At 54.5% G+C, this 10054-nt stretch overlaps 2 protein-coding genes across 11 annotated transcripts in view; one reads left to right on the top strand and one right to left on the bottom strand.

Moving 5' to 3' along the window:
• SEC16A (SEC16 homolog A, endoplasmic reticulum export factor) overlaps positions 1 to 5163 on the bottom strand; it is a 34452-nt gene extending 29289 nt beyond the window's left edge. For 2 of the 10 annotated variants that reach the window (XM_041724620.1, XM_041724618.1), the window contains exon 1: positions 3672 to 3965. The gene's annotated coding sequence lies outside the window, so the exon portion shown is untranslated. Of the gene's footprint in view, positions 1 to 3671; positions 3966 to 4085; positions 4229 to 4834 lie in introns of those variants that run through there. The other 8 variants (XM_041724619.1, XM_041724615.1, XM_041724623.1 and 5 more) reach the window with 6 other exon arrangements.
• On the top strand, positions 4366 to 5307 carry LOC121472940 (formin-like protein 7). Its single transcript, XM_041724626.1, has 2 exons — positions 4366 to 4679; positions 5157 to 5307. The coding sequence occupies exons 1-2, from the start codon at positions 4366 to 4368 to the stop codon at positions 5305 to 5307; spliced, it is 465 nt and encodes a 154-aa protein (XP_041580560.1).
• Positions 5308 to 10054: the final 4747 nt, after the last annotated feature.

Here is a 10054-nt window from a genome sequence, read left to right on the forward strand (position 1 = left end):
ACAATCACAGGCTGTGTGGGAGCTCACTGACCAACTTCAGACTTCACACAAGTCACTACCTTCTCTGGGGTTGTTTCAGAGCCCTGCTGAATACCCACCTGGAATGCCAGATGCCTCTGTGATGCCCCCACCACATGGACACAGATGAAGCACAACCTAACTGCTGCTCTGATTTACTACCAGCTACACTGATCTCTCCTGTAAATTATCACCAGATCCAGAAACAGCCAACTCCTCTCTTAAGATTACATATCATACTTCTCATACAAGTTAATGTTCAATCCTGAAATGAAAACGAAAGTTTAAAATTTCCATTTCCAGTGTAACGAAATAGCATTATAAAGTACAGAGTAAAGAAGTTGCAAAATCGTAAATACATAGAAATACCTCTTATGACCCCTTGTAAAAGATCTTATTTTCTGCACTGTGACTGGTTGAACGCCACTAGCAGGTGCCCCTGACTGCTAGAGCTACAACAACTATACTCGGAATGAAAACCCCAAGGAAACTTAAAGCAACTTTAAAGCTGACCAAATGGGGACCTCTGGGTGGCTCAGTGGTTGAACATCTGCCTTTGGCTCAGATCATGATCCCGGGGTCCTGGGATTGAGTCCCCCATCGGGCTCCCCACAGGGAGCCTGCCTCTCCCTCTGCCTATGTTTCTGCCTCTCTCTGTGTGTCTCTCATGAATAAATAAAATCTTAAAAAAAAAAAAAAAAGAGTCCTGACCAAATGACTTGATTCAAAGATTTTCAATAATAGAATGCCAACAAACTTTAGAGACAACAAAGGGGCAAAAATCATCTTTACAGTGTCTTTTGTTGCTGGTCCTAGGGGTGGGTTTATCTAAATAAGATACATTAAGTATAATCTTAAATAGTTAACCTATACTTCTAAGACAAGAACCCAGGTGCTGTCTCTTTACAAAGTTCTTTTCTACGTGGAACTTCTTCCTCCAGTACCATCCTCACAAACAACCAGGGTTAAGTCTAGCCAATCACAGGGAAAAGTAAACACCAGAGGGAGAAATCATAGAAGGACTCCAGAGTTTAACCCACACATTTCTGCAGATGTACGATGTTTTTGCTCTTGGAAATCTGATAATCAGATACAAGAACACACTTATGAATGTGTTTTTAAGTAAAGCTACTTACAAAAGAAAGCTTCTATGCCTCTCTGGAAACTCAGGTGCTTGGAATCTATTAATTCACTACCATTACTGCCCACACATGCTCTGTCCTAAGCCAACAGGGAACCCCTTCTGATGGATGAGCATTTCAAAACTCACTCAAACTTAATGGACCATATTAGGAATTGCATCGGAGATCTCACCAGGTTACAAACTGCCATTTCAAAACAAAGAATGTTTACAGCTCAGCTGGACTGACAGTAGAACAAGCAGAGGCCTCCTCTTATCTGTGAAACTGAGGCACCCAGGATGTCCTCCAAGACACAACTTCCTCCTGTAAGGCTTCAGCAGAGGACCCTCAACCATCTTAAACACATTGAAAAAAGAAAAACCCCACATGGCAGAGGTCCAGGGGGTGTGACAGAGCAGAGGTATGACAGGAGAGCAGGGCTGGGTGTCCAGCCGAATGGCCCCAGGGAACACCACTTGTCTTTCTGGGACCCAGCCTCTTCTGTGAAGTGAAAGAAGCAATATGACCATTTCTAAGGTTCCTTCTGGGTTTCATCTTACAAAATTCTATTCACAGTAGGTTCTGGGATGCCTTAATCCCTGCTGCTTTTTAACAGGGAAATGTTATCAAAGAGTAAATTTCACAGGTTTATACTTAAATGTTTTCCTTGAAGAAATTTTCTTTAAAAACTATTTTCTCAGGGATCCCTGGGTGGTTTGGCAGCTTAGCACCGCCTTCAGCTAGGGCGTGATCTTGGAGTCCCAGGATCGAGTCTCACATCGGGTTCCCTGCATGGAGCCTGCTTCTTCCTCTGCCTGTGTCTCTGCCTGTGTCTCATGAATAAAAAAGAAAGAAAAACCTTTAAACAAAACAAAACAAAACTATTTTCTCAACTCCTAGACTAAGAACCAGTTTTTAGGCAAATGCTATTACTTCCCTATAAAGTAAAATCCCCTACTCTCCCTCTCCCATAATTGAGAGCTTTTTGGCAATATGTCAATTTCATTCAGAACAATCTTGAACAGGAACATTATTCTTTTGTTCCTTTCCTCAATTCATAAACAGAAAAACTGCCTAATATTTCTCTCCTGACCCTAGGAGCTTAATTCCAGCCCGGAAGTCATCCTGTATCCCCAAGTCATTTAACAAAAAACAAAAACAAACAAAAGCATTATTTTAGAGAAACCAGCTGTTTCTGAAAGATGCATTACTCATAAACGTAGCCCTTCAAGTAGACTGCTTTGTATCTCCGTGAAATACTTAAGCACAACCTATTTCCAATACACAGTCCTGACTGTAGAACTGAAACATTCAAGCTATGAGCGTATAAAACCAACAGGAGCACCAGAAAGCACCCAAGAGTCTATCTACCCTTTGCCTACAATCTCCCTCACAGTCACCGTGAGTGTGACGTCCCTGTCAGACTATGGGACACTTCACCCAAAGACACCATAAACTCCAGCTTTTCTAAATACACAAATACATTTACATGTTAAACAACAAGAAAGGGGAGTCTAAACACTGCTAAAAGTGAGAAAAGATCCTAAGGGATGCACTGACAGGGAAGAGCTTTACAGAAGCAAGAAGGCTTCATTAAAATCGACACTCTACCCTTAAGAAAGTTCTGCATAGGATTTTGGGACTTACTGCTATTTAGGGTGAAGGAATCACAGGAACAAGAAAGTCGCACTATTGTCCCTCTTGCCTTATCTTTGCAAGATGACACCACCCAGAACCCTAAGAAGAGGCATGGAAGAAAACAAACACAAAACTGCAGGGAGCCTGGCTGTGCTGAAACTTGCAAAAGTATCTCTGGAGGAGCAACTGTCTGTGACCTGGTTTGCTCCTTGCCCTACCTGGAGTGGGAATAGTGGCTCTGGCGAAGAACACCTGCACACATGTATCTAACACAGAATCTTAAGCAGATCATGCCCAATCCCTAAGCCATGTGAAAGTGTTTACAGGTGAAGCAGCAAAAACTGATTTTAAATAGCTGTGGTGTGCCCAGACGCTGGGCTGTGATACTTCTGCCAGGAGAAACCTACTGAGTTCATAACTCTCGCTCTAGCCCTTAATGTAAAGCAAGTGGCCGACCTCCGCTGCAGCATCTCGGTCACTCCGCCACGAAATTACCAACAGACAACAACAATGCGACTCTCTCAGCAGCTCGGCTCAGAACAAATCTCCCAACCAACGGGACTAAACTACTTCCGAAGCTTCCGAGCAAAGGACACGCACAACTGTGAGGCAAATTTCGTACACGTTTGTGCTCTTTGAAAAGTTGCAGATCTGGTCTATCCTCCACCCCTTCCAACACAACCCTCCATCCAGGCCGCCGGGGCTGAGCCCGACGGGCACCTGCCACATAGTCGGCCATGCCTGCGGGGTCCACGTCAGTCAGTCTGGTCCCCATCCGCAGGTCCCCACCGGCCCCCGGGCCCCGGGCCGACCCCTGGCGGCCTCCGGAGACGCGCCGTCCACCCGGGGCTGGGCCCGGCCCGGCCGCTCCCCCCCCCCGACCCTAACCCTCACCGGCGCGCCACAGGGCGCCCGAGGCTCCCTCCCGGCCCCTCCGCGACCCCTGGGCCAACCCCTCAGGAGCCGCGGGTGGAAGCCGGCCCGGCTGTGGCGACGAGCAAAGACCCGGCAGCCGCAGCAGCCATCTTGGCACATCCGGCTCCGGCCGCCGCGCCGCCGACGTGTCCGACCTCGACGTCAGCGCGCGCCACGCCTGCCCACCACGCCCATCGGCCCCGCCCATCGCAGCTGCCCCGTGACGCTACGCCCGGTACGCTAGCTCCGCCCCCTCCCCCGCCGACCATCCATTCGTCCGCCCCGTTGACCCGGCCCCCCGCTTGCGACCAATCTCTCGGCGTTTATCCCTTCGCCCCGCCCCCTTGGCCTCGCCCCTCAGCCCCGCCCCCCCGTGACCCGCCCTTCGCCCACCTTTCGGGCGGGGGGCGCGGCGGGCTACCCGGAGACGCCCCCGTCACGCCAGCTCTTTCTCTCAGTCTTTCCTTGTCTTAGGATGGGAGAAGAGTCGGGGCTCTTCAGTCAGACCCAAGTGAGGGTCTAGTCTTGATCGACCGAAGCCAGCGGGCGCACCCACCGAGATCGGCTACTCGGCGACGCCGAGAACCCGAGCGGCGCCCTGGCGCAGGCGCGACCCTCCCATTCTGCCGTTGGACTTCCTCCAAGGCTGGAGACGGGCGGAAGGCGACTGCGCATGCGCCGGCCGCCGCTGCGGACTGCGCCTGTGCACCGCGCGGCGGCTTTCCAGTTGCCTGGTTACGGCCCGCTGCGGTTCAGGGTTCCGGTTCTGCCCGGGAAGTTTGTTTCGGTCCGCGCCCGGCCCTCGGGAAACAGACCCCTGGGAGCCGTCCAGGGGGCAGGCCCCGGCCCGGGCTACGCCGCCCCGCCCCCTCCCCGGCGCGGCCGCTACCGCCGCGCACGCCCCGCGGTGTCCGTCGATGCCCCGGGTCCCCAAGCCGCGGGGACGAAAGCCAGGGCTGCGTGCGGCCTTCCGCAGCCGTTGAGCGGGTACCGGGACAGGCGGGCCGCCGCGCTCAGCCTCCTGCTCCTTCCCGGGGAGGGTCTTCGGGACTGGGTGCTGCCGTGTATACCTGCATTTCCCCCTGAGAAAGGGAGGTTCAGAAGGTGGGGAAGCTTCCAGCCAGCAGGGCCGGCTCACTCACCTGCACCCATGCCTGGCAAGGCGCGACCTGCCCCCAAGTGCCCCAGCTCCTTCCGGGGTGTGGGGGGGGGCGTCCGATTGCATAGCCCCGCGAGGCCGAGCTGCCAGCAGCGGCCAGTTCGGGCAGCGGGCGCTGAGGCCTGCTGGGGTGGGCGGGCTCCCTGCTCACCTGTGGTACGCGAGCCTGGGGAGAAGGAAGGAGTGTGGCTCAGCTACCTGTTTGCTCTGACGCTGGCAGGGAGCAGCCACGCTGTCAGGGGGTGCGGGAGGAGGTTCAGCCCATCTGACGTGGCCACTCTGCTAAACTAACATTTGCCTTGCAGAAATCAAGGTCCCAACCTATTTCAACACAGTGAGAGATCGTGTGCTGGAACTCGGCCCCGGACCCTGCCGCCCTTGATTCACTTCCTCCTGTGGTCACTTTGTCCCAACAATCCGCTCCACAGAGACAGAAGTCACTGTGAACCCCCCTGAAAGGAGGAAGCAGAGGCAAAGGTGCAGGGGCCCATCCCCACCTCCCCACTGCTAGGCCTCTGGAATGGAGGCCCTTGGGTCCTTGGCTGTTCGGAGCCTGGTGTGCAGGAGAAGGGTCTAGGCCCCCAGCGGAGCCAGAGGTGGTGGAGGCTGGGCTCTGAGTCTCAGGTCCTCCACTTTGAGCTTCCTTGCCCTCCCTGACCATCGTGGCCTCATCAGCCTAGAGTCCAGGCGGGGTGAGCACCTAAACAACATGCTGTTGATGCATGCACCAGAACAGCAGGCATGAGCTTGACTGTCCTGGGCCAGTCAGGGGCAAATGGGCATAGGGTGACTCTGGCTGAAGAGCACATGAGGCCTGTGCAGGGGGGCGAAGGGTGCGCTGCCACGACAGCCGCTGCTGTGCCTGAGGAGTCGTCCATCCCTTTACCTGCAGCGTGTCCCTCTCCTTTCTCTTTGTCCTCCCTGGCTGGTGGAGGCTGCATGCAAATGCCACCACCTCCCTGAAACCCGCCTACAGGGGCTAGAGTCAGCCTCTTTCCTGAGGGCAAAGTTATTAGTTGCTCATGCAAAGCTCCGTAACCAGAGCTGTAGTCCTGTGACCCAGAGCACCCGGACACAGGGCTACGTACTTCCAGGACAATGGACAGAGGCTGTGCCAGGGAGCCGGGCTGTCCTTTCCAGCATTACGGCAGTCTGTCACGCTGCATTTTCAACAGCACAATCGTCAGCCCCTCCCAGTAGCCTGCACTGTCCAAAGATGGCTGCCACTGGGCATCTGCAAGGGAGGCCGGGCTGAGCAGAGGTGGGATCTTAGCAGCATTAGAGGCCAGAGTGCCAAGAATGTCAACTAGTCCGCTGATAGCTTTCTTTAAAAAAAAAAAAAAAAAAAAAAGATTCATTTATTTATGAGAGCACAGAAAAAGAGAAAGAGAGAGGCAGGGACACAGGCAGAGGGGAAGAAAAGGCTCCATGGAAGGAGTCCAACATGGGACTCGATCCCGGGACTCCAGGATCATGCCCTGGGCCCAAGGCAGGCACCAAGCTGCTGAGCCACCCAGGGATCCCCTTCACTGGTAGCTTTCTATTGCGTGTTGAAATGGTAATATTTGGGGTATATTGAGTTAAATATACTATTAAAATTTATTTCATCTGTTTCCCTTTTTTAATGGAGCTCATCAGAAGTTTAAAATTCCATACATGCTGGGCATATTGCCATTGGACAGCGCTGGCCTAGACAGCACATGGAAGGAGGGGGTCGGGGACCCCAGGCAGCGGCCCCAGCCTGGGGCTATAACTCCCTAGATTGTGGATCTGACAACTGACCATTTCGGTGACTGGAGAAGGAGCCCTCGGAGGGGTGGCCGCAGTCTCAGTGTCTGAGCCTCTGCCCCTTGCTTCCCCAGGGCATAAAGTAGCTGCAGTTGAGGGGTCTGCAAGTGGATGTTTATAGGACAGTCCTGCTCCACACTGGGCACTCCCCTGAGTCAAGCCTTCAGCCCTGGGTGCTGAGACTGGGGGCGTCGGAGGGGGCTTGCTTGATTCAGCCTGGAGAGAGCAAGGTGTGCCTCCATGCAACAGGACTGGCTGAGTTGTCCAGGGAAAAAGTGCATTGGGGCCTCAGAGATGGAAAAAGCTGGCAGGGAGGGCTTCTGGAAGAGGAAGGAGGCCATACAGCTGAGGAGGTCCAAATGGAGAGGAGGGGCCATCAGCTCCTTCAGGAGAGGGCAGGCCGGGGGGCAGAGAGAGTGAGGTGTTCAAGCCTGTCCCGTGGCCCCTGTGCATCAGGCTCCCATAGTGTGGAGAGTTGTCGGTGGTGTGTGACCAGGCTGAATGAATGTAAGGAGAGGGAGGTGCCTCCATGGGGGGCAGCTGGGGTACAATCCAGCCCCCTGGGGCGCCTTTTGAGAGAAAATCCACACCCGGGCTGAGCTTGAAGAATGTCCCCACCATCAGCGTCCTCATTAGCTCTCATCTCCAGCACCTGCAAACATGCGTGGCACCTGCACGCCTCAGATAATTCTTTTTTTCCTCAATCATTGAGTCAAGTACTAAACATGTAAGGTGACACATAAGTGAGAGGAGTGTCCTAGAAGCACGGGAGGGATGCCATTTCCACGTGAGTCAAGCCACAGAGAATCAGAGCCACATGAGAAAGTGAATTGTGTCCCATTAGCTGCCGCCGGGCCCTGGAAAAAAACCGAGACCTCTTTCACAAAACTGTACAGTCATTTGCTGAGCCCCTACTGCGCGCCAGGCACCGCTAGGAGCTGGAACTGTGGCTGTGGGACTGCTAGGCCGGCCCCTGCCCCAGGGATCGTGCACTCTGAGCAGCTGCCAATGCACCCAGTGGGGGTGGGGGGGACATGGGAGCACCTGCAAGATGTGGATCCCACCTGCGGGTGACAGAGTAGAGCCCGGGATGGAGGAAAAGGAGCATTTGTGGCTGAAGCAAGCAGAAGCTTGTGTAGGAGCAGCAAGGGGCGGAAATCCTTAGGTGGGTGGTGGCATCAGGCGGTTATGCGTTGCCCAGGGCTCTGCAGGCCCTGCACTAGATTTCTGAGGGCAAGGAAGCTCTTGGGAGCTCCCACCAGGAATGACATGGTCAGTTTGGCCTTCCTCTGGCTCTGGCAGGGCGCTAACAAGACCCGGGAGTCCAGGGGGGTGCCTTGGGGCCCCAGGGGAGCAGTCAGGCTGCTAGACCAGACTGGCAGGGAGAGCTGAGCCTCAGTGACTCAGATGCCAGCAGCATCTGCAGCCACCCCCCCCCCACCACCACCACCACCACCACATCAGCTGAAGTAAAAGGAGGGCGTGAGCCCTGAGCATGGACTCGGAGGCCTGGGGGCTTGCGGATTGGGAAGGCAGAAAGGCCACGGTGGAGCACCAAGTGCCAGGCTGGCTGCAGCACTGACTCCTGGGCGTCCAAGTTCCCATCTGGAAAGTGTGTGACTGAGCCACAGAGGCTCCTCGAGTGGTTGTGAGAACGTGGACCAGGGAGCCATACCACCCTGGCTCAAATGGGTGCACCTGGGGGAGCGGCCTGTCTCTTTGAGCCTCAGCCTCCTCGTCTGTAAAATGGGACAATAACACCAATAACACCGTGACTGGGCGACCTTGAGACAGTTGTGAGCTGCAGGTGTGACTGATGGAAATCCCCGCGGGAGCACCTGCCGGCCGAGGGGACAGTGGCGGGAACCTGCCAGCAGGGGGCGGCAGAGAGCCGCCTCCCATTGGAGGTAGGGTCTGGGGACCTGGGCTTCAGAGGCTCCTGCAGGATCTGGGCCTTGCTGCAGGATCAAAGATTCGGGCTTCCCCCCAACACCCCTAGACTGGGGCCCTTACCAGGGGGAGTATTTCCGGACTCCTTACACCCCTCGACAGCAGGCGTTGTTCTGTTCACACAACAGGTGCTCCATAAATCCTCCAAGTTGAGCTCGATGCTGCCACAGAGACAGGGAACGTGTGTTTTTCGAGCTGTGTGCTTAGTGGTTTCATCCTCACAGCCCAGGGTCTGGGAAGTGTTTCTTTTCCATAAAGAATACCTATAATGCGCATTGCCCTGCATCACCTTCACCAGGTGTGGCCAGCAGCCTTCCCTTTTCTCCACCGGAAAACAAGGAAACAGGGCAAAGAGCAAGTCACTTATGTAAGGTTACACCTTTCGATGGCTCAGGTTTTATTTTATTTTATTATTTAAAGATTTTATTTATTTATTCATGAGAGACACAGACAGGCAGAGACACAGGCAGAGGGAGAAGCAGGCTCCATGCAGGGAACCCTGATACAGAACTCGATCCCAGGACCCCAGGATCACGCCCTGGGCTGACGGCAGATGCTCAGCCGCTGAGCCACCCAGGCGGCCTGTCAATTACAGGTTGAGATGCTAATGTTCCAGATATATTGGATTATCTAAAACATATTCATAAGTTTTTTCTTGTTTCTTTTCACTTTTTTAAAATGTGGCTACTGAGATGTTTAGCACTGTGTTTGTGGCTTGTGTCACACTTGGTACACTTTCACTGGAAGGTGCAGCTCTGAATCACCCCTCAAGGTGCTGAACAAAGTTATCCGCCTCCCCCGCCCTGTCCCTCCACCCAGTTCAAACAAGTTGTCCCGAAGGAAGGAAGCCCGGGGGGTGGGGGGAACTGGGCCTGCAGCTCTGCTGTAGGTGTCATGTGCTTTGTGTTGCTGGGCCCAAGTCTCCAGAGGAGGGACAGGGGCTCCGGGTATGTGCCTGGCCAGCTGGCTGGGGCTGCTGGGGCTGCTAGGGCCCCTGGGGAATGGCTCTGGCACCCGGAGGTGAGACCCGGCACTCTTGGCTGGTCGGCTAGGGCTGCCTTAACCAAGCCCCACAGACTGGGTGGCTCAACAGAAACTATTTCCCTCACATCTTTGAGGCTGGACATTTGAGCAGGGCAGGCCTGGTTCCTCCCAAGGCCTCCCTCCCGCGTTTGCAGATGGCCATGTCCTCCCGCAACCCACCTGGTGGCCCCCGTGTGTGCGTCTGTGTTCTCTTTTTATAAGGACAGCCGTCAGGCTGGATTGGGGTGTACTCCCAGCCTCCCGTTACCCTGATTAGCACTATAGACACCACGTCTCCCGATAAGCCACATCCCAAGGTCCTGGGACCTCAGGTCTCAAAACAGAAATTCTGGGGGGAGGGGACACAATTCAGCTGGAACAGGCCCCCTAAGTCAGGGCCTGTGTCCTCTCTGGGAGGCCTGTGGTGCCTAGTGGGGCCTCC

The sequence above is a fragment of the Vulpes lagopus genome, chromosome 12 (assembly GCF_018345385.1).
Source record: "Vulpes lagopus strain Blue_001 chromosome 12, ASM1834538v1, whole genome shotgun sequence".
Taxonomy (NCBI): Eukaryota; Metazoa; Chordata; class Mammalia; order Carnivora; family Canidae; genus Vulpes; species Vulpes lagopus.